Genomic DNA, 24,782 nt, shown 5'->3' with positions numbered 1-24,782 from the left:
ATATTTTGGAGTGGAGATAGTTTCACTTTTTTATAGTTTAGGTGTGCAATAGGATGCTATGATAGTTTAAGTGTGACCTAAATTTTTTGTGTATAATTTAGAATAAAAACGATGACTTTTCTCTATGTGAAAAACAAGTCACCTCATAATTTTTGGAGAATTTTTTATCTCTGTGTTTACTATAAATAGCCAAAATCAACCGAAAGGCAAGATGATAATGTTTTGCACTCTCCATTTACTTGTTATTTCAATATACTTTATTTTGTTACTTTGATATATAATTTTATATCACTTTATTCTTTTTAATTATATCAAACTATGTATGCATTTTGAAATAATATGTAACAACTATCCAAACACAATATAATATTCCACCTATAACCCTCCTTATTTTTATCATTTTCATCACTTGTTATACTTGTCTGTTTTTCCGTTCACTCTCCAAATTCCCATTGTAATTAACTTCCAAACACAATATCAAGAAAATTCTTCTCTTCCCATATTTCCTTTTCACAATAACAGTCCAAATGAAAAGAGTGATAAGTAATGAGTACAGAAGAAGAGACTCTTGTTGAAGCAGCACTGCGAGTTCTGAACACAGCTGACCCTGTTGAGAAAGCTCGCATTGGTGACGAAGTAGCTAACAAATGGCTACAAGGCATCATTTCTCAACCTTATAATCCATCTCAAGAACTCCTTGTAGTTCCTGATCGTCCAGCTCGCCTTACAAATGTAATTATTTTTGCTTAGAGCCAATTCTTGTTTGTTATGTATGTTACATGTTTGATGAAATGCCCAAGTGGCCCAAAATGCTTGTTTTGCGCATCTCAGAAATGTAACGATGTTTGCTTAGCTCAAATTCTTATTTGTTATGTCTATTACATGTTCGATTAAATGCCCAAGTGACAATGTTTGTTCTACTGCTCGAATTCTTGTTTGTTATGCTTATTATATGTTCGATTAAATGCCCAAGTGACCAAATTCTTGTGCTCAAATTGTTGTTTGTTGTGCTTATTACCTGTTTGATTAAATGCCCAAGTGACCCAAAATGCTTGTTTTGCCTGTCTCAGATATTTAATGATTTTTCCTTAGCTCAAATTCTTGTTTTATATGTCCATTACCTGTTTGATGGAATACTCAAGTGACCAACTGGTTGTTTTACTGCTCAAATTCTTGTTTGTTTTGCTTATTATCTGTTCGATTAAATGCCCGAGTGACCCAAACGCTTGTTTTGCCCGTCTCGCAAATTTAATTATTTTGGATTAGCTCAAATTCTTGTCTTTTACGCCTATTACTTGTTTGATGAAATGCACAAGTGACCTGAATGCTTGTTTACTATTCTTGTACAGCAACATTAACATACCTAGTGTAAGCCATAAAGTGGGGTTTGGGAGGCAGTGTATGCAGACTTTACCATTGCTTTAGAGGTAGAGATGTTGTTTTTGATAGACCCTCAGCTCAAGAAAGAACAGTTCAGAGCAGTATAGATAAAAAAATGACGGAAATGAAGACATTCATGGCAAAGTAATGTAGATAGCCTGAGAAATCATCCTAAACAAACAGTAGTCATAACAAGATAAAACGATAATCGAAAGTGTAAAAAGTCATAATAATAACCAAATTCAAAGACAGTAAACTACAAAGTAATACTTCGACTAACAACGGGGCTAATTCATAGAAAAATAAGCGAGACAACGCCCAACTATCTAGCTGACCTCCTATCCTCATCCACGTGCTTCATAACCTTCTATATAACGTCATGTCCACGGTAAGCGGAAGCTGCATCATGTCCTGTTTAATCAACTCTCCCCAATACTTCTTCAGCCTACTTCTACCTCGCTTGAAACCGGCCATAACCAACCTCTCACGCCTCCACATTGGGGCATCCATACATCTCTGCTACGCATGCCCGAACAATCGTAGCCTCATTTTTCCTGCATCTTGTCCTCTATCGATGCCATGCCTATCTTGTTCCAGATATCTTCATTCCTAGTCTTGCATGTTGTAGTATGTCCACACATACATCTCAACATACTACTCGTGTCCGTACCTTTCATTTTCTGAAAGTAGAAGTTCTTGACTGACCAACACTCCATTCCATACAACATAGCATGTTTTACTATTCTTGTATGTTAGATTTTCTGGGAAATGCTAATAATGATGAACAGGTTAAGCTGGTATCACCAAGTCTCATGCCAAAGCTTGGGAAAGCAGGAAGCTTGCAGAGTAGACAGGCCATTGTTCATAGTCTTGTACACACTGAAAGTTGGGCTATTGACTTGTCTTGGGTAATACAAACACCCTCATTTCCTGATTTTTTTTTTTTTTTGCTCTGTTATGTATTCCCAAGTATATTCCATTTTCAAGGGGAAAAAAAAATTTAGTTCTGATTAGCTTGTGAGCACATTCATAGTCTTTGATGGTAAGATAAATTAGTAATAGTGCATGTTAATGTATGCGGAGAATTTTAGATATAGTACTTGGTTTCAAAATGGTAGACTTGATATAATTTCTCATATGGAACGGGTTGTTTTGCACTAGAAACAGGGACAACAGTGGGGTTATTCTTACAAAGAAAGTAGCCAAAGACAGGCTGATCCAGCCAGTGAGTACTGGGTACCAATTGCACTCACATACTTCACTGTGATAATGAGGTTTGAACTTAATGTGTCCCTCTGTGTGTGTTTCTAGAACTATATGTATGTAACTTAAGCCAAAGGAATATGCATGTCTTCATGGAATAAGAAACTTTAAACAAGGTGGTTAGCATTGTTGTGACTTGGTGGTGAATGGCACCTCTATTTGATGATTCATTGTTGCGTTCAGCCTCTAATAGAAATGCAAGGTAAGTCTGCGTACAATAGACTCTTGTGGCTGGGACCTTCCCCAGACCTTGCGCATAACGGTAGCTTTAGTGCACCAGGCTGCTCTTTTTTGAGTCCTACTTTGTCAAATACAATTATTTATTAACTGGTCTGATATGATTATATACGTCATTGGTCGGTCTTACAGGATATAATTGCTCGATTCGGCAAGCAACAGGCAATGCCAAGAGATTTTTTCACTGATTTTGTAAAAGTTGCACAAGATGAGGGGCGGCATTTTACTCTACTTGCTGCACGGCTTAAGGAACTAGGCTCATTCTATGGAGCTTTACCTGCTCATGATGGCCTGTGGGATTCAGCTATTGCTACTTCCAAAGATTTGTCGGCTCGTTTGGCTATTGAACACTGTGTTCATGAGGTTCTCTCTTCATCTCTTACACCTGATAAAAGAAATCTGGATATACATAAGTGAAGTAAATAAAAAAGATATTTTCTTTGTGAAGTCTCAAATGATTGAGTTCATTGGAACTTTGGAAGTCACTGGGTTTTGAACCATGCTTTTATTTCTTACTCTGCCAATAATTTTGATTAAAAAAATTCATAAGCATCTAACATAAGGGTTTGTTTCAGAAATTTCCTTTGTACTATGCAGTTCTTCCATTTTAATGTGAATCATTCATAACGTAAGCGCTGCCTGCAAGTTTATTTATTTACTTTTTTAATCATATATGAAATAACAAAAAAATGAACAGAAGGAAGAACTAAGTCCCCACATTCATGAGCTTTAACTATTTATCACCACTTCAATTGTATGTTTACTTTACTTATCAATTATAACATGATTGTAATTCAGCAGTCTGCAAGCTAGAGCGGTCTGGTACCACTTGATCATCAGATTCATGATCATAAAGTTTAACAAACAGCTGCAATTTGCATTGTGATATCAGCATAACCTTTTGATGAGTTATAACCTCACTTGTTTATTCTGAACTTAACATTCATTCATTGCTGATGCTAGTGATTTTAGAGTAGTTTCCAGTTTAACATGAAAAATGAGCTGTATAAAGTGGTTTCATTTGGTTTAGACATACCAACACATCTGTGATGGATATACACAAGTTCTAGAAAGAACCTGAGTATACGCGAAACTTAAAAGTCTTAAGAAAATGAACAGTGTTGACTTTCAATATATCTTATATATCTACAAGTTACCCAGCAGTGGTATTGATCAAAGGCTTGTTTTATGCAGTTCATCCTCTTTCTATTTTGTACCATCGCTTTTACTTTTCTACACCAGTTGGTGACTTCACATTTTCTGAGAATGTAGGCCAGAGGACTTGATGTGATGCCAACAACAATATCCCGTTTCCGCAATGGTGGTGATAACCAAACGGCTGAGTTATTGGAGAATGTGGTGTATCCAGAAGAAATAACTCACTGTGCCGCGGGAGTAAAATGGTTCAAGTATCTTTGCTTGAGATTAAGAAATCCAAATCTGAGTGACCTTCCTTCAGAAGAGACTACTGATGTAGACAATGAAGTGATCCAAAAGTTCCACTCCACTGTGAGGACATACTTCAGAGGGCCATTGAAGCCTCCTTTTAATGAGCAAGCAAGAAAAGCTGCTGGATTCGGTCCACAATGGTATGAACCTCTTGCTGTTAAAGATTTCACAGCACTATGAAGGCCTCTCTCACTGGTTGGAGGTAGCAGGTACCTCGTGAAATTAGTCCAGGTGTGCATGAGCTAGCCGGCGCTACGATACTTATCGAGTCAAATTGGATATTGATGATGGAATTGTCTTTCTTTTAAAATTTTCACGATATTAAGCACACTTGTTGCCCTAGATTGTTGGAAACTTTGGTGTTGAGAGGTATCTTCTAACTAAATCATCTGAACGGGGTAACACCACAACAAAAATTATTTGAATCCTTCTAATCATTGAGATTTATATTTATCTATTTATCAATTAATATGTATTGAGCAATAATTTCCTTTTTACAGAGAACAGTTGTTTAGTGATTGCAAAAGAAATTTGGTTAGCTGTTGTATGTTATTAGTTTTATTATACATGGACTTTTCATCTCTTAATAGAATAGAGTATTATAGATCCAGTACCATACATCAAGTACTCCATCTTGCTATAACCTATTAAGTATTATAGTTCTGCCATGCAGATTTCAAATTTCTGCAAACATCTCGTGTTTGGGTGAAAATAACCCTTCACAATTTAAACAGAAGAAAATGAAAACACAAAATAAATTTGTAAAGAGCTACAGAACCAGTTACCCAAACGGAGGTTCAAATGCAACCAATGTAATTTATTAATTTGTCAATTATCTTCTGCCCTAAAAACTCAGTGCACCATAGAATTTATGCATACAAACAAAAGGGAATTTTTTTTTGAAAACACTATAAAACGACAACCTGGTGTGTTAAGCATCCCATATTCATACAGGACTGAAGAAGGGACAATATAAGATTACGCAAGAGGGGAAAAATCAGGAACTCTTTATTTGGTAAAGAATATTGAGGAACCCTTATTGTACAACTTTACAGGAAAAACAGATGGACTATGATGTCATAAACTCAACTGAGAGTATCTCTGAAGAAATGGTAGTATCACTGAGATTGGAACTAGTCCAATTTTATGGACCTCAATCATTCTCATCCTCAAGAACAAAAATGCCACCATTAATACAAGCTTGAGATCTGAAAAAAGGCAACTTATCATCTGAAAAAGAACTACGCCGCCTGCACAGGTTGTCCTGTAGGATATTTTGTTCCCAGACTTAAGTACAGCTTAATTTGTATTACATTAGAAGCCTGTTGATATCGTTGAAGTTAGACGTCAATGCCGAAAAGAAAGCACCTGCAAGATTTATACACATTTGCTTTCATGGATCAACACTCAACAGTAATTCAGCTCCTTAAGTAAAAGTAGCAAGATACGAAGGGAAAACAAAAAAAGCTCGATGACAACTGAGCCACTCCCTCAATAATCAAAAGACACAAAAAGGAAAAGGAAATAAGGAATGACAAAAGTCTTAAGAAGATTTAGCCTCCAATGCCTTGACCACCAAGAATAATAGGAAAAAGAACCCAAATTCTCAGCGCAGAAGCAACAGTAAGGATAACTAAATCTAGCATACTCAGGTTCCAAATGTACACCTGAGGCATTTTTGACAGTCTTGACTGCTATTACCATCAGCCTAAGAATTTGAAACTATTTGACGAGCATTAAGTGCAAACATGTGAACTATAGCATAAAGGACAATGTCTACTTCTGTAAACTATACAAGTAATAAAAGACTAGAAGTCTCCACTTACCTCCAACCTTTCCATCAAAGACACGATGATCAGCAGATAAAGTCAAACTCATTTTGTTAACTACAGCTGGTATCTCAATTCCTGAATGGAAGGAAGCAAAATTCAACTAATTAAAACAACTTCTTCTCTCCATTTTCGAAAAACAAAAAACTATACGTCTCAATCCTAAACTAACTAGTGTTGGTCCAACAAATTGCATAAGCAAAAAAATCGCAAGGAGAACTTTCAGTCAGAACTAACCATCAGCACCAACCACCGGTTCGACAACTTTATTGCCCCTACCAACTGCAATTATACCAGCCTGTCGAAAGATATCACAATGTTATGGATTTCAAGCTAGTGGTAAAGCAGATTTACGAGCAGTGACAGGAATGACCTGTTCTGGAGGACCTACTAGGCTATATAACTCCACGTGACAGATCAGTTATAAAATTTTGATGCATCAACTATAGGAGTTTCAACAATTAAGGAGAGGCCAACATATAAAGCTAATCTATTCAGTCCAAGGAAAGGAATAGCAGAGATCTTCCATGCAGGGGTGCTCCAGGATGAGAGGGAAGAAATAATGACCTGAGGCGGGTTGATAATTGCACAAAACCGGTCCACTGGAAACATGCCCAAGTTTGAAATGCTGCATAAAGAACATAGAAGATGTAATTCCTGACCAACGGAGCTTCTCTATACAAGACCTAGAATTCAAAGTCAATTATTCACCTGAAAGTGCCACCTTGGTATTCATTAGGTTTAAGCTTTCCAGCTCGTGCCTTTCCAGCTAGCTCCTTGATCTTTCATGCACAAGTAGATGATAATAAGAAGGTAAGAAGCCACAATAAGCTGAGACACTAGACTCCTAATAAGGACGGATAATATGCAGTTTATACATATTGCAGAAATTACAATGTACTGTGCTAACAGACTGCAGTTCCTTTGAAAGCATCAAAATTCTATAGATTATACATATAGCAGAATTTCAATATCCGAACTTAAAAGAAAATACTCTGTCTAGCCTTATCATCAGGGCTATTGGAAAAAATAAACAATTCAGCCTATATCCATTTTTACCTCCGCAGAAATTGAGGATATGGATTTTTGATCAGCATTCCTGATAATTGGGGTCATCAGGCCCTGCAGCTCAAGAGAATGGGATGAGAACAAGATTCATATAAGATCCAACAAAAATGGTAGTGTGCCACGTAGGCACGTACCTTTTCAGTTGCAACTGCAACGGATATATCAACAGAACTACAAAGAACCACTTCACCTTTTCCATCATCCCAGTAAGCTGTAACGGATACAAAGAGTAAGCTTATCAGGAGCAATATTTCATGGGAGAAAGTGTCTTTTACTAAGCTAGTCATCCGGAAGAATACTAAAAGTTTATTATAATAAAATTCAATGAAGAATATGCATTGATTGCCAATGAACCGATCTTAGATAGCAGAAAACCATATTTGTAGGTTATACCCATCAATTAAATACAATGAACTCTCCAGCCTTTTCACATATCCTTGCTTGTGGGGGTGGGTTATAAGGGTATTCTGAGAAGTGCTACAGGTTTCAGTAGAGCAGTTCAGCAACACTGTTAATACTCACAACATGATGTACAGTAGACAAATAGGACAAAAGGTCAACTTACAACTGTACAGTATCCTAGACAAACACCAATGGATGGACGTTGCTCAATAGTTATTATGAATGCTAGGAGAGGAACCGAAACTATGATAGTTTTCATGGAAATAGTGGTCTCCGTTACAAATTTGTCTGAATGAGAGGTACATTGTAAACAAAAGCAACTCTTTCCGCAATAAGTTGCAATATATACAGAAGAAAAAGAGGATATATCTGGAGAATCTTTGGCCAGTCAGACTAATAGTTTGTATTTCCATTTTCCACAACATAAAAGTCAAAGCATAGATATTCTTTGAGTTATGGGATGAGGAAGACAGAAGAAGTGTATACAAATAGAGGACTATTATTTTGTAATATAGCATTTTTTAAAAAATCATCTGGTGAACAAACTGTATCTTGTAACCAGACAAGTCTCCTATTCCTCCCATAAAAGTTTTCAGGAAATAAGGTGAGAGTTTCTCCTTTGCAAAGTGAGTGTTTTTTTCACTAAGAAAAGTTAAATAGTTAAGAGGCTTCACTCCGGACCAACAGAAATGGCAGATAATTAGGATGAAGCCTAATGGGGTTAACTGGTTAAGTGTCTCATTAAACATTTCTTAGTAAAAGATATTGTAGGAGACTCACTAGACCTTTGGAAATAAGAGAGCTAGTATATAAATGGAAAAACATATCTTTATAGCTACATTTCTCAAAGTCAATGTTAAATTCTGAACTTATTGAACAAGAAAAAATCTGATACACCATGAGCATTAGAGACAAAAGGGAAAAATGGCACGTCAATTATTATCAATGCGACATTATTAATCTGCATGACAGTATCAAAATATAAACTCTAAATATTACCTATAACAGAACGCGATAAATATAAGTGTGTAAAGGATTTCAGAATATGTAAATGCATGTTACAATAAACACCAATCACATTCAACTGGAAAAGCTATCTTTCGTCCTTCCTACATCTCCTTTAAGAGATCATATGATCTTCTACTGACACGGAAAAACTAAATGAAACTGACAGGGAAATATCAGAAAAAAAAAAAAAAGGATAGCCCGGTGCACTAAAGCTCCCGGTGTGTGCAGGTCCGGGGAAGGCCCGGAGCACAAGGGTCTATCCTATGCAGCCTCACTTTACATTTCTCTAAAGGGCTATATATCAAAATTTGAGAAAAAAGGTTATGGTCATTCCTCTAACAAAGCTAGAAAGCCTGCTTCCACATACTGAACAAACACACAATTAGGCTTCATAACTAACTATGCTGCACTTCATCCTACATTTTAGTTGTTAATATGAAATAAGTTAAGAACTTCAATTAGCAACGAAAATACAAATAACATCTCACCATTTGCTTCTGGTACATTTCTCAATGCTGTTGCAATCACTTTGATAACAATGTCATTCACAGAGACTTTAACATCATACTTTTCTGCATAGAATAAAGATGCGTCAGATAATTTTGAAGGAATATCAGCAAAAGCAACAAGACCATTTAGACACCTTAATTCTATACCTTTAAGCTCCTTTCTGAAGGAGAGAAGGGAGTCCAATATAACATCTGTTAGAAATGACCATTAATTTGAAAGAGTTCCACATATTAGATATAAGTAAATTATTGCTTATAGCACTAAGAACTTGAGAGTTGACAAAACCTGCGGACAAATACAAGTGGGGAGTAGATTGCTTAGATTCCAATAACCTTGCTGCTATCACCTGCAAAATATAAGGATCGCGAGACATGGCAAGATGTGATCAGTGCAGGTCTCCTACATGCATAAAAACACACAGGAAATGGAGTAAAGAGTAAAAAGAAAGGTGTTGAGCAAAAGCCAAGTAGCAGTGGAGTCGAGAATAAAGCAAAAATCACGATGAATATACTGCATAACTAGCACTTCAGCAGAGAAGAACAAACCAAAAAAGACAAGCTAATATCCGACCTAGAGTCCTTATCTGAATTCTGAGCAGCTGAAATCCTACTTGGGGTCCCTATTGAAAGTGTTTTAAGTTTTTTGGAAACGTTTTTTTTTTTACAACTTTCATTCATAGCATGAAGAAGATGCAAAATGATCAAACAAGGATATTGCAATTGAGCTCACAATAAAAGAAGTGAGCTCCTTAAACAGGGGTGGCTATTGTAAAACTAGGGAATAATAAACTGCAACAAGTTTTCAAGGGAATCTATAAGGGTCACATTACAACAACAACAACATACCCAGTGTATTCCCACAAAGTGGAGTCTGGGAGGTAAATAAATGCAGTCAATACCACTACCTCAGATGAAGTAGAGAGGTTGTTTCCGATAGACCCCAACTCAGGACAAATAACAGTATAACAAGCAAAAGAGATAAAAACAAACAACAAAAATGGGGTAATACACCACTAGATAATAAAAGAAACGACACCCACAGAGTAATGCTCTCAATTATCTATCCGAAATCACAAACAACACCAAAACACCACGAACAAAAACTACAAGACACATGCATAGCGCCATGACTACAGGCACAAATACAAACAAAACACTCCTCCTACTAGTAAGTACAATAAGATCTTCCATCATTTTGTTCCAATGTGTTAGCAAATGCGATAGAATATTACACAAAATACCCAGTCAACACAATGAATGTTCTATCATTTAGTAAGTACAATAAGGTAAAAGGATTAAATAACTGTTGTTGGTAGTTCGGAGTACCTTGCGAATTTGACTATTGGGTAAATCTTCATAAGCATCCTTTTGTTGTCCATCAGCTTTCAACCCAAGTGATTCTGTTGCACTAGCTTTTTGGTTGACCTGAGGAGGTGATGGAGTTGTCATCTTAATTGGCGAATTGTTGGTTGATCCCTTTCCAGACTTCAGTGCAGCGAGAACATCTCCCTTTAACAGGGTACCACGAGGACCAGATGCTGGAATTGATGATGCATCTAAACCATGTTCTGTAATTAACACCTTAGCAGCTGGACTAATTCTATTGAAACCTGTTGGCTGAGTTCTAACTTCAGCTGTGGCATCATGATGGACCGACTTTTCTTCCTTAACCACATTGCTGCCGCGGCTTGATGTCCTCACAGCTTCAATATCATTTTCATCCTCAACCTTGCAAAGGAGAAGTATCATTCCACAGAATGCTAAGAGAAATAATCCCTAGCAGAGTAACTATAGCAGATCAAATAATAAAAAGAAAGAAAGAACTAAGACTACCCTAAATCTGTATATACTGATTTGCATCTTCTAACCGCTGAGATAACAGAAAGTTCTAAACTTCTCTCAGTAGTGAAAAGAGAGAGGAGCATTAGCAACTTACTGTGATTGCAATAGGCTGCCCAACAGCCACATCTTTTGAACCTTCGGGTGCCAGTATTTTGGCCAAGAATCTGCAGTGACAGCAAATAAAAATACTTTTTGCGGCATTGAAAATTAGCACATGAAATTGTAAGACCAACACTTAATCAGAGGGAAAAAGTTTCACAAACTACAAGAGCAAACAGGATACAGATGGAAGAATGGAATGGATGTCCCCTACTTTAAAGACCCAGAAACATGATAAAACCATAATGAAAACAACCTCGCATACTCCCAGAAATAAACAGCAGCAGATGTAGCTAAGAAGGCCTTGCCATAATATAAAGTCAATATGAACAGGCTAGGAAGGAATCTTCCTTCAATATTTTGAGGCTGCTTTTCTGGATAATTAAAAGGTCCTAAGAAATAGTTACATCATAGAGTACAGTAATTGCAATTAAACATCTTATTTAAACTGTGATAGGAAATTTACCCTTCTTCGAGACTTTCATATTCAAGAGTCGCTTTGTCAGTTTCTATCTCACAGAGAATATCACCAACCTCTATCTGTGTGAAAAGAAAAATAAGATAACACATGCTATTGCTATTTATTCACCACTGCCCAGTGTTTTTGGGGGTGTGGGGGGTGTGCACGTGTGTGTGTGAAAATTCACTAGACTCATATCATGCAGCACCAACCTTGTCACCTTCCTTTTTCCTCCATTTAGCGATGTTACCTTGGTTCTATAAGTCAAAGTTTAAACAGATTTCATCAGCATTTAGAGGAAAAGGAACCAAGTATTCCATGGAAAGTAGAGAGTCAATTATTAACTTTCCATACCATGGTTGGGGACAAAGCTGGCATATCAAGGACCAAATGAGGAGGAAGTTCAGATGAGCTGATATTCACAGGACTGGCTTCTGGAACACTGTCTCCAGGTGCATCTGTCTGAGAAGATGCCTGATTTTTAACCTCTGATGCACCACCAACAGTAGCAGGGACTTTTTGTATGTCATCTGCTTCTTCCACCTACTCGATTAGTAGAAAATATTAACAATAACATATGGCCTGGGCAGCCTACACAAGCAACTTTAGCTAAGCATGTAGGAAATGAGATGGCTCTGAGACATCCAATATAGCGAGGCAGAAAAACACCGCAAGAATTTGAGCTAAAGGTGACAGTCATCAATCATCCTGACTTTGGCAAGGAACGGAGTTTAGTTCGTACGGAGGTAGAGAAATTAGTGCATAATAGTGAAATAAACTGCTGAGGAACAACCGAAAGACAAGAACTTGCTAGTAAACTTAAAGCATTCAATACTACATCTTCATCTCTAATTAGCCACGACATAGATATTTCCTTTATAGCTGTATTTTAAGTGAAGGAAAAAGAAAAGAAAAAGGAACGGTCATTTGAATAGAACAGGGACTAGGCAGTCTATAAAGAATCCTTCCAAACCAGGATCCATTTCTGTTAGAAGGCTGTCTTGTTTCCACCTGAGTTTACCACCTAGAGTATTCAGTGAGCACTCTTATTAACTTCGGTTTGAGCTTAGAATACTCGCCTGAAATTTTTATCTTTGCTATTTGTGTTCGATCTAAACCATGTCAGGAAATCCTTTTCAGATTTTCCACAGTAAGATTCACTTGACAAATAAAGCACTGGGTTGATAACTCTTTTTGACAAAGGGTTGGTTAACTCTTTAAGGATGTCGTAACATTGCAACAAGGAATGTCATTTTGCTCCTGGATAGTGTTGATTTGCCAATAAAAAAAAAGGAGTTAAAGGAATATATCATAGATGTGTGTCTAAAATTTACACGGTATTCATCTCTTTCTGCACAGTACATTAGCAGCTGATCTTTGGAATATGTTTGATTCTATTTTGGAGTCAGTCAGGTCACTCACAATAAAAATGCATATGAAATATGGTGCTTAAGAAGAGTTGGCAAAGCCATCAAGAAGATCTACTGATGATCCCTGCAAGTATCTTTGAGTGGAGGAACTGAAATGTTTTGATGGAATTTCAACTCCAAACCACTCCCTAAAAGCTAGATGTCTGCTTAGCTTGTTTAGCTAGAGATACTGAACCCCAGTAAACAGCGCTGATCAATTTTTGGACTTCGTTAGCTCCCTCATCCTAGCATAGTCTCTTCTCATGTATTGGAGCAAAGAGAACTTCTTTTGCGACGTTTGCATCTTCTTGATGCCTTTTTGATGAAACTTCTTCTTCATCAATAAAAAGTGGATTCAAACTCGGTCCAGAACACCTAAAAGTTCTGCTCTTAAAAGAAAGAAAGAAAGAAGACCAAGAAACAAATTTGCAATTCTCTCTAGGTAGGACACAATCAATTTATTGCATATTATACTTTCTCCTCCAAGTTCAGTACTTAAAGAGGAGATCCTTGATACCATTCATTCTCTAGTACAAAGGAAAGAAGTATCCTAATCCATCAAAATTCCCCATCATTTACCTTTCTCAAAATTATCTTTTGTATAAAAGGACTCTATTAGACAGATCAAGGACTTTTAGTTGAATATCTAACCCAGATGGTTTCAATGGTATATGGTAACTAGTATAGACATTAGGTTTTCATAAAAAGAACTAGCCTACTATCGGTACAATAAGAAAAATTTTATTTAATCCAAAAGTACAAGTGAAACAAAAGGATTCCATGCTGATCTTTCCATATGGAGAAAATATGGGTCTGTTGTTGTTGTGGGTGTCCAGTCTTCCAACTGTTAGCTCTCTGATAGGCAAATCAATAATCAATTGGGACCCACAAAAGGATTTATTTACCAAAGAAGCCTGTGTCTCTTTTGTCAGAATAAGACTGGTTTAAAAGGGGAAAGAGTTGACATCTTTTCAGAGAGAATACATACTTCCCAAAATGAGATTTTTTAAGTTTCCTACTGTTTATGCATACAGAACGAATAATAGAAATCCTAAAAAGAACGATTAAAATTTTTTTTGATGTAACAGACTCCTTTTTTCATTTTGCGGCAAAGAACTCCAGAGAAGAAGAGAAAGAGAAAAATGCAGCATTATCATTTCAATTATATTTTTGTGGTGCTTTACTGAAGATAGATAATTACTAAGTAGAAAATGGCGAGGAAAAGGGGTAGGACAAATATCTGAGAACTCTTATTACCGTAATTGCTATAGTCTGTCCCACTGGTACATCTTTTGTTCCTTCAGGGGCCAATATCTTTGCAAGGTAACTGCAAATGATATGCCAAAACAACAAAACCAAATACATTAGAGAAGTGCATCAGTTAACCGTATGATTAGCATGAGTAATTCAGGCATTTATGAACAGCAAAGAATCAGGAAGAACAGTAATAACATACAGAATATTTAAGGAAAATCAATAACATCAGAAAAGAACATTACTTACCTTGTCAAAAGAAAATCAGAAAGAATATCCTCTCTCTTTAGTTTTAAACAAATACAGCACAATTGGAATTTAGGCTTACCCTTCCTCAAGACTTTCAAACTCGAGCGTTGCTTTATCAGTTTCTATCTCACATAGTATGTCCCCCACTTCAATCTGTTAGGAAATCAGAATTCAACCGATTGTAATAACACAGAACTTTCAGTTGTTGAGGTTAAAACTTTAGTAGGTTCTCTGTCTAGAAGTGAAGATATTGTACTACTTTAACTTCAAGTGACATGAAAAGCAACTGACCTTGTCCCCCTCTTTCTTTCTCCACTTTGCTATATTACCTTGAGTCTGCAGTGACAAACATGTAAGTCAAAACTTCCCCCAAAGAATAAGAAATGGCAAGCAGAAAAATTCATCATTCCTAGAAATAATGCCGCTAAGATATTACCATTGTAGGGGACAAAGCAGGCATTCCCACCTCCATATATGAAGGAGTCTCTGCAATAGTGGAAAATAAGTATTATAACATTTAACAAAGCCTCATTTCTGCCTCATAAAATCTCATATTATCAGTAAATTCTCACACGGTTCAAGAAATAAGTAGTATAATGTGCCAGGAGGTCACGTAATATCTTCCACTGTCTTTCTCAGATAGAAAATAAATTCACTGAAGAGGAAAGGAATATTACAGATTAATAGGAAAAGACATTCTCTCCAAGAGATGTACATCTTGGACAGCATGTCATGCCTAATATCTTAGAAGCTAAAAGGACTATCCTATCACATATATTAGTTAGAACTTTTAATTGCTTTTCAAAATTCCTGCATTATGTAACAAGCAAATGCACCGCACAACAGCCAGATTTGCTACCTTAAAGCTCTTAGACATTCTTACACTCTCCGGAGCCACTGAACTAGATGAAGAGAAATTGAGTTAACATCATGTAATCCAATGGCCGACATGGCATATTGTAAAATTATAAGAGTAGGGCAAAATCATATATTTGGAGAAAACAAGATACACATATAGTAACCTAACTCTTGCTGGAAAGCAAACGCCTAAGATTTATCATGCACCAGCTAGGACCAAAATTGCCTATTCAGGTTTCTTTATAACTATATGTAGCAGGTGAGGAGATCAAAAGTGCTGAACCACATAACACATACATGCATATAACAAATACATGCGTCTTTCCAAATATAACACATACATGTATATTTAGAAAGGACCTACGTCTTTCCAAATGAATCATGGTAATGGAACAGCCACTAGAATTTTTAAAGCACAAGATAACACTTAGAACTAAATACATTCTAAACCTAAAGTCTCCACAATACCAGATTTAAGCATCAGCTCAGAGGATGTAAACTAGTATTTCATCTCTTTATCATTCAAACAATGATTATGCCTCAGTCCCAAACAAGTTGCGGCCACTTATATGAATCCTCACTACTCCATTTAATCTCAAATCAACCATTATACCAAACAAAAATAAATTGAATATATATAACTAATACTCCCTCCTTTTCAATTAAAGTGTCTTAGTTAGACTAGACAAGTAGACTTGTGGTCTGCATACATTCTACCCTCCCCCAGACCCCACTTGTGGGATTACACCGGGTATGTTGTTGTTGCAAGGGAGACTTTTTGATACGATCCTGAGCGGCATCAACACCCTTGAAAATGTCATTCAAGGCCAACACATGAAGAATCAAGCTTTGGTAACATTGAGGGCACAAGAACATGCATTGGGAAACCATTTTGAGCATACAAAAGAGCAACTCCATGTTTGGAAGATGGCTTGGAGCTTGCTTTGATGCCTACAAAAGGATTCCAAGTGATGAAGATTGAGTGAGGGAGCCAAAATGACAAGACCCCCACTGTTTTGGAGTGACCAATGGAGCGACGGTCCGCCACTTTAGTGACTGATCGTCGCTTGAACCGTCAAGTGAAGGCCAAAGGGGGACTACATGCTGGATGGGAGCGACGATAGGAGGGACGGCCCATCACACCATTGACTGACCGTCGCATGGACCGTCCCACCTTAAACAGATTGGTCATTTTGTGTTGGACCTTTCCATCTTATTCCACTTGGTTTATGGGCCAATTTTAGACCTAATGTAATAGCTTAGCTTAAGACCATAAATAGATAACCTTGGGTCTTTTCTTCCTTAGCTTAGTTTTTGAATATTGATTATGATGAACTCTTTTGAGTGTCTTGAGAGCTTGGAAAAGCAAATCTTGAATCTCGTTTAGAAACGGTGGTTATAAGGGCGATTGATTCCCTTACGGTCATCGTATGAGTTAGGTGCTCGTGGATTATTGAATTAAGGGTTTTGGAGCTTAATATGCTCTTTAGTTCTTGATTCTTTCATCTTCTTTGTGTATACCTATTTATCTATCATCTATCTATCCTTTATCTTTACTTTCCGCACTTAGATTCGAGTCCTCATGGTTTGGATCGTATCGTTTTCGAATCGTGTAGTCATAAACTAAAGATGTGTGTAATGTACAAAAATGCCCTTTGAATTTTCTGGCATTAAACATGCCATGTAAAATATTGGATTTAAAGAGTTGCTAGATATAGAAAGGCCAAAGGGGCATTCCTTTTGTACAAACTAAAAAGGGAAGTACATTTATTTTGAAACGGAAAGAGTAATAAAAATAATAATTTCTATAACAAGACTAAACCTATATCCATCTAGTAGATATATAAATCTTTACTTATATCCATCTAGTAGATATATAAATCTTTACTTATATCCATCTAGTAGATATATAAATCTTTTTCTTCCATTGTGCACTATCTTTAACTAAGTTTGCACAGACTCCATCTTTTAATCTTTCAATTTATTAAAAACCATGGGAGTATTTGTTATAGGGAAACAGTATAAATGAGGAGCTCAAGTTAAGAGATAAGCACATGATGAAAGCAATGGACTCCTACAAACAACAGGAATGGACTTATCTCCATGTTTCGTGCAATTTCTGTTAGGTGTTAGAAGTTGAAAGAATGTCTTGATTTGTACTCTTAACTTTTCTTTTTACATGCACTTATCAGATGAACTAGTTATTAATTTTTCATCCCGTGTTGGACTTGAAAGTCGAGATATGACCGTGAAAGCTACTGAAAGCAATCTATGAATATCTGGAAAGATAATAGCATTGAGTGGGAGCAACATCATTTGTAGAATGTGCTTACCAGCTGACGAGAAGTGCCGAACACCATTTTGCAGCTGCAACATCTCCAGCATTGAGTGAGGGGAAAATACAGTAATGAAATTTATTTGACAGACATGTGTTTGCAACTAACCTTAGATGGTATGCCATGGACTCCACTGAGCAGGCGGAAATGTACAGGCCTGACAGAACTTCATAGTCGGTGAACATCATAAAGTTCAAGAAAAAACAATTATGAAACAGATTACTCTACCTTCAGCTGATTATTAATTATTAATTGCCTTTCGTTCAATGTATACATGACACTGATGCAACTTAATTCCTAAAGAAGCCATATCATCTCCCGTGCAATGATTCTAACCTATACTTGTTTGTCACTAAGTCAACTTTCTGCTAAACCAGCATGAAAATCAGTAAAACTGTACATGGAAGGCGAAAGACTAAGCAACTAAGCTACTATTAGTATTGCCCCCCAAACTAGAAACTATAGCTAAGGTCAAAATTTAGGTGGTTATTATGATCAAAATATCAATCTCTCAAGAATTTATTCTCTGTGCAGATGACATGAGCAATCCAATTAGTGACCGTAGTAAAATAGAAGAATTTAATTGAGGAATCTCTAAAATTTTATCACCTCTGTTTCAGCCATAATTTTTTTTTATTTTTTTGGAACTGATAACATTTGTATTAAAGCAGTACGAAGGTAGTACTACGAAGGTAGTACTGAAGAAAATTATATTACAAACAAAAGGGAGTATGATCTTCCCCAGAGCTAAACCTACTCTAGATGGATCCTAAAACATCTAGAATTGACTTAGTCTCATTACAGTAAACATTTGTACACCTAAAACCAGAAGAAGAAAATACATTTAAGTTTGACCTCCTGTAAGTGGTTGATCCTATTCTCAAAACATCTATCATTTCTCTCTCTCCATGTAGTACACCAAATACAGGCCGGAATCATCCTCCATCTGCTTCTGTCTCTAGCTCCAACACTAGCCTCATCCCAACTGACCAGAGTATCATCAATCTTGCTAGGCATAGTCCAAGAAATGCCTTTGAGATTTAGGAAAATCTGCCAAACTGGTTAGTGAATCTACAATGCAGGAAAAGATGTCTAACAGTCTTTGCATCTTTTCCACACAAAGAACACCTATTGCATAAAGAGATTCCCCTCTTGGAGACATAGTTCAAGGTCAGGACTGCCTCATTGGCCACAAGCCAAGTGAAACATACCACTTTGTGTGGCACTTTGGTTTCCAGATATGCTTCCATGGCCATTTGAGGCCTTGATCATCATATTGGTTTGCTTGCTTGTATCCATCTTTTACCTTGTATGTGCCTTAACTGTACCCTTGCCACCATAAATAATCTTCTCTTCTTTCCAAGCCTTGAAAGTTGTTTCAGCCACATAAATTTATGAAGATACACATCGTCTTATTCACAGCATATATCCCAGATTCCCAGTCCGACAACAATAGGTTGATGGAGAGAGAGACTCAGACTGTCTGCAATCATGCATGTGAATACTGAAGACTTATGGTCACGAGGTAATCATCTGGAGGAGGGTATCTTTCTGGACATAATTGACAAAAGGGGTGATAGACGGGTTTACTTGATAAATCAGTTTCTTCATCATACATCTAAACAAGTTTATGTAGTCAGGTCTTAGGACTCTTTAGGTGAAGCTTTTATTATTGCTATTTGCTAAAACCTTTTTCCATCTCCTTGTTGATTTTGCATCATCTCGATGTCATTCCATTTGAACTTTAGGAATACAAGTCCCTAACTAACCTTCCCTTTTTCATCAAGATCTTTAAACCATACCAAATAGTGCCTAGATAAAATCTCTTTGAGATCGAGGGAGCATCATCCTATTTAACCTTAATCCATAAAATGAGTTGGTTACATCTTCAGCATCTATAATTTGTGCAAGAACATTATATAAAGTCTCTTTCAGATGTGGGACTCATGCCACCATAGACATGATAGGGAAGAAAAAAAACATTAGTCATTATGACAGGCCCTTCTAGGGAAACATAAGCATCAATTCACAACAGCTCTACCACATGAACTCTGGCAAAGTGGGTTGAGTTGGGTCTGACGATTGTGGAGTTCCTTTAGGCCACGAAAATGCTTAACTAGCTTAATGCTTTATTTCTGGTTTTGACATTGTATTAGATCCACTCCAAGAAACTCACTTAAACCATTGCAACATTTAAAAATGAAAAATTGGTTACCAGCTAATATAGTTCTACATATAGGTTCATCTTAATGCTAAACGAAAGTTCTCCGTGAAAAAGGCAAAATATTTTTCTTTGAAAAGAAATTATGTCAATTACAACTATTGAGTTGAGATGGCACATTTCAGTAAATGAATTGCTAGAATGGACTAACAAAAATTCTAAAAATTCAGACCTTAATGAAGTAGCATCCACATCAGGAATTTGATTCAGCGCCCCAGAAACACTGCACCCAATAAAACATTAATGAAAATTTGCAAATTTAGTAATGTATTTCATAAAAATTAATAAGGGGATAATGAGCATTATTTTTCATATTGCTGGTATTCTCGCAAGTCCACGCGTACTTCGAGTCTTCGAATATTACACCGGGTACCTGCAACCTCCCACTAGTACAGGTACTGATTATAGGGTAACTCTGCCCAACAAGGTTTAGGCAGATGAGAAGAAATTAACTACATGTTTTTTGTCCCTGATCTCCACTATTTACCTCATTTCATTGACCGCTAGGCCACACTCTTAGGTGCAGAAATAATAAACATCAAAATATACGCTGCATCCTAATGAAGTGCTTAAGAAAGCATGCAGCTTCTTAATAAGTTTGAACACACATTGCAATCATTGGAACTTAGAATTAAGTGAAAGGAGAGGTCTCTTGTACAAATTTCTTATGCAAAATGACTGATAATAAGACAAATGATACAATAATTACTCCAGTATTTTGCTGGCATACATAAATAAAATTCTCATGCTACCTATAAAAAAGGACAAATGATGCACAGCCTTGTACAAGACAAAACAAGTACTAGAATAAAAACATTGGTTCGTCACCCTACTTCTTATAAGTTAATTAATAACGAAATTATTTAAACTACATTGAAGGGTTGCAAACCCGCGCTGCCTTAATTAACCAACAAAAAGAAACTTGATGCCCCAATTATTTACTCGTTGAACCAATACTAAAAATGACTTTGGTATACATGCACCAAAAAGCTAATGAGGAAAGAAGACCCAAAAAAATCAACAGGAAGAAGATCTTCCCTTCTTTGTCACTAAACATAATTGTCTTCTCCACCAAATTTATTCTCGATTTCAAAGTTAAGAGCAATCTGAAGCATTTTCGTTCTTTTTTTAATCTTAGCTTTCCTATCTTGTTATTCCTTTTATTACTTCATCTTTGATATCTTTTCTCAATAAAAAGTACAGGCCTTCAAAACTACTTGCAATTCTGCAACCAAAGAGGCACCAGTTCCATTTCATTTCTCACAAAGTATAACCAATCTTGCAATCCGTTTTTCTGTTTATGCTTAGTTATATTAATAATCAGAGATATTAGCATGCATTTTGAAATGCTCTGTAAACCCTTAATTTGAAGGAATTACTTAAAATACTGACTCGTACGCGCTTACATGAAAACATCACAGTCCTATTCTTTCACTACTAAAACTATCCACCATAACTCCAATCCGCACCCTATTCATGAAGATAGGAACCTTTGAACCATTACTTTTTATTTGAAACTGGTAACCTTGTATTCCTCTAAATTAAGGGTAATTGGGCCACCTTCAAACATTTACAACCACTATGAAAAGCTAATTAAAATGATCCTATGAAATCCACTAACTGTATTTCCTCTTCAACAACAACAAACCCAGTGTGTTCCCACAAAGTGGGGTCTGGGGAGGGTAAGATGTACGCGGTCCATACCGCTACCTTCGAAGAAGTAGAGAGGTTGTTTCCGACAGACCCCCGTCTCAAGATAAAGAATAGTAAACCAGGAGACTAACTGTATTTCCTCTTACTATACAGTTTTCTTTACACCAAAAACCTAAGGAAGTGATGGCCTTCCATTTAATCTTCTATCCTTTGGAAAATTGCTAGATGGAGGAGAATCAGTTTTTTCCCCAAACAGTTGGGAGTTGATCTTAAAAATTGATCCTTTAAGTAGAAGAAAATCTTCAAATTGCCCAACAGCAAACAGATAACTTAGACCCAAAATCTAATCAAAATTGAGGTTCTAAACAATTCAGAAAGTTCACTAAAATGGAGCAAAATAAATCATTTGAATATCTACTCCTTTTTCTATTAATCCACGAGGTAATGCTCTTGCATGTGCAAGAGCTTCTTCTAGCCTAGATTCTAGAGAACCACATACTATTATTCAGTCTCAAATACCTACAACTAACAACAACAACATACCGAGTGGAGTCCGGAGAGGATAATGCGTACACGAAACTTACCCCCATATTGGGAGGTAAGAAATTGTTTCCGATAGACCCTCATCTCAAGACAATCACGAGTGAAGAAACTCAATCTCAAATACCTATAGCTATAAAGCACCTAAGGGCTTTGCCTAATGGTCATTGCAGTAGGTGAAAACCATAAGGTCTTAATTCAAATCCCAGCATTGAAAAAAAAAAAAACACTAGTGATTTCTTATCGTTTATTCTAGCCTTGGTGGACAGAGTTACCTGGCACTTATTGTTGGTGGTAGGTGGCAAGTGCCAGGTATCTTGTAGAATTAGTCGACATGTGCAAAAGCTAGCCTGACACAATGGTTATAAGAAAACCTATAGCTATGCACCTAAGGATATGACCTAGTAGTCAATAAAGAATGTTGAGAACCATGAGATCTTAGGCTCAAATTTCAACAAAGACAAAGGACATACTAGGTGATTTCTTCCCATCTATCCTAGCTTTGGTGGACAGAGTGTAAGTGGCAAATGGCAAGTATCCCGTAGAATTAGTCCAGGAGTGCGAAAGCTATCTCAAACACCACCGTCATTTAAAAAAAATACCTATAGCTATGCATCTAACGTTGTGTCCTACTTGTCATTAAAGCAGTTAGAGAACCATAAAGTCTCAGGTTCAATCCTTTCAGAGATAAAAACACTAGATGATTTCTTCTCATCATCCATTCTAGCCTTGGTAGACATACTTACCTGCTACCTACTTTACCTGTTGCTGGTGAGAAGAGGCTATATTGCTCGGATTCTTCAAAGAAGTCAATGGGTGTGATTCTCTAAAGGTAGTGTATTGTTGGAGAATCTGACAAGGGTGTGGCATCGAATGTGAAGAGTCCACGCAACTTAGGTGAGAGGTGTTAGGTATCTCATAGAATTAGTCGAGATGTGCCAAAGCTAGAAAATACCTATAGCTATAAAATCCAAACGTGCACACAAACATATATCATCATTTCTCCGTGCACGCATGCTAATATCTACAATCTACGCGTGCATTAAGCAATTTGAAATTCAGCAGAGACAAAAACACTAGGTAAATTCTTCCTATCTATCATAGCCTAGGTGGACAAAATTACTTGATATGTGCCGATGGGGGAGGTAGCAAGTGGAAAGCATCCCATATAATTAGTCGAGATGCAGGAAAGCTAGCTCAGAAACCACCATTATCAAACAAAAATAAATAAATAATTATAGCTATGCACCCAAGGTTGTAGCTAGTGATCAATAAAGCGAGCTGAGAACCATGAGATCTCAGGTTCAAATCTGCACAGAGACAATCTACACTAGGTAATTAATTGCCTTGGTAGACAGAGTTAATATCTCATCGAATAATTGAGATGCTCCAAAGCTGTAAATATACCTATAACTATAAAATCCAAACGCACACACATATATAATTATCATTTCTCCGTATGTGTGTACTGCGCGCTAAAATCTACAATCACCACGAACATCAAGCAATTTAATAATTCATATTAAAATCAATAACATAAATTACAGCTTCTAAATTAAACGAATTTTCGGCGATTTCGTAAAATGACAAATAAAATGTAAAGAGAAAAAAGAAAAAGCGTACTAGTTGAACGCTCGGAAAGAGGAATGGGCGGTGGGGAGAAGACGGAGAAGAGAAGGAGCACGGAATATCAAAGGATGACGAAGTCTCGAAAGCGCCATCGATCATTCAAACAGATCCACCCACGCTTCCCTTTCTTCTCTACTTGTTCTATATGCTTGTTATTCTCTTCTGTTGTGAGTTTTTTTCTTTTTTTACAAAGTATATGCCAACCCAATAACTAATGTAAATGGCATATGTGGTCTACTATTTTGGGGATAGATTCAAAAGAGGTAATTAAGTTCAACAGCCACCAATATATACCTAGTGTATTTGATGTACCTAGTGTATTTTCATCAACTACGTCTAAAAAGGATAACAAATACCCAATTGATATTACTATCTCAGATAAAGTAAAGAGACTGTTTTTTATAGACTCCGAGTCAGGACATGTAACAAAATATCAAACAAAAAACATAAAAATATACAATAAAATTAGAGGCGGATTTAAAATTTTAAGTTTGTGAGTTTTTGGAAAAAAAAAGTGGTTGATGGAGTTCTTCATTATAGAGTTTCAACTTATAATTTTTATATATCTATTAGACCCCACGTTACCTCCTAAATCCGCCCCTGAATAAAATGAGATAACAACTGCTAGATAATAAAAAAAATTAGACACCAACAAAATAATACTATAAATTATCTTTTAAGCTCGTCAAGATTAATACTTTTTGTTTGCCACCAAATACTTATTTGACAATTTTATCTAGTTAGTTAATCATATGTATCAAGGAAGTCTCATCAAATTGTAAAATATGCAAAGCTTTTTTTGGTTCAATATTCTTATTATTTTGTTCCTCTTATCAACTTTCTTTTCTTCTTTTGGTTGGCATATGGAAAAGTGTATGTGTCACCCCTATAACTAGTGTGAGTGACAAAAATGGTCCCTTATGTTTGCGGTTCAAAAAATTGTAATTATATTTCAAAAATAGTAAAATTTACATATTAAATTCTAAAAATAATAAAAAATATTTGAAACTGCAAATACTATATATCTAAATGTGAGTTTGCCAATTTTCATTTTCCCCCATAGTTTTTGTTAAATTTAACAAATAAA

The 24,782-nt window shown here is 36.3% G+C and overlaps 2 protein-coding genes across 4 annotated transcripts; one reads left to right on the top strand and one right to left on the bottom strand.

Annotated features, from left to right (window-relative positions):
- The first annotated feature begins 210 nt into the window (after window positions 1-210).
- LOC107851354 (uncharacterized protein HI_0077) lies at window positions 211-4,873 on the top strand. 2 transcript variants are annotated; one of them, XM_016696337.2, is made up of 4 exons: window positions 211-732; window positions 2,169-2,288; window positions 3,013-3,243; window positions 4,153-4,873. In XM_016696337.2, exons 1-4 carry the CDS (start codon window positions 547-549, stop codon window positions 4,507-4,509), a joined length of 894 nt encoding a protein of 297 aa, XP_016551823.1. In that variant the 5' UTR covers window positions 211-546; the 3' UTR covers window positions 4,510-4,873. The 2 variants fall into 2 exon arrangements, with proteins under 2 accessions (XP_016551823.1, XP_016551825.1); XM_016696339.2 differs by lacking the exon at window positions 2,169-2,288 and having other exon boundaries at window positions 214-732.
- Window positions 4,874-5,319: 446 nt separating this feature from the next.
- Window positions 5,320-23,964, bottom strand: LOC107850766 (dihydrolipoyllysine-residue acetyltransferase component 1 of pyruvate dehydrogenase complex, mitochondrial). 2 transcript variants are annotated; one of them, XM_016695513.2, is made up of 23 exons: window positions 23,690-23,964; window positions 20,046-20,096; window positions 17,761-17,809; window positions 17,650-17,683; window positions 14,895-14,944; window positions 14,750-14,794; window positions 14,538-14,611; window positions 14,213-14,282; window positions 11,901-12,089; window positions 11,759-11,803; window positions 11,553-11,626; window positions 11,082-11,151; window positions 10,472-10,873; window positions 9,432-9,492; window positions 9,293-9,337; window positions 9,125-9,208; window positions 7,361-7,437; window positions 7,218-7,280; window positions 6,870-6,940; window positions 6,726-6,786; window positions 6,396-6,456; window positions 6,156-6,236; window positions 5,320-5,697 (listed from the first exon to the last, which is right to left on the bottom strand). In XM_016695513.2, the coding sequence occupies exons 1-23, from the start codon at window positions 23,785-23,787 to the stop codon at window positions 5,639-5,641; spliced, it is 1,914 nt and encodes a 637-aa protein (XP_016550999.2). In that variant the 5' UTR covers window positions 23,788-23,964; the 3' UTR covers window positions 5,320-5,638. The 2 variants fall into 2 exon arrangements, with proteins under 2 accessions (XP_016550999.2, XP_016550998.2); XM_016695512.2 differs by having other exon boundaries at window positions 17,761-17,818; window positions 23,690-23,912.
- Between the last annotated feature and the right edge of the window lie 818 nt (window positions 23,965-24,782).

The sequence above is a fragment of the Capsicum annuum genome, chromosome 12 (assembly GCF_002878395.1).
Source record: "Capsicum annuum cultivar UCD-10X-F1 chromosome 12, UCD10Xv1.1, whole genome shotgun sequence".
NCBI classification, from domain to species: Eukaryota; Viridiplantae; Streptophyta; class Magnoliopsida; order Solanales; family Solanaceae; genus Capsicum; species Capsicum annuum.
The sequence above is the reverse complement of the archived record's forward strand: the minus strand, read 5'-3'. Positions and strand labels throughout refer to the sequence as shown.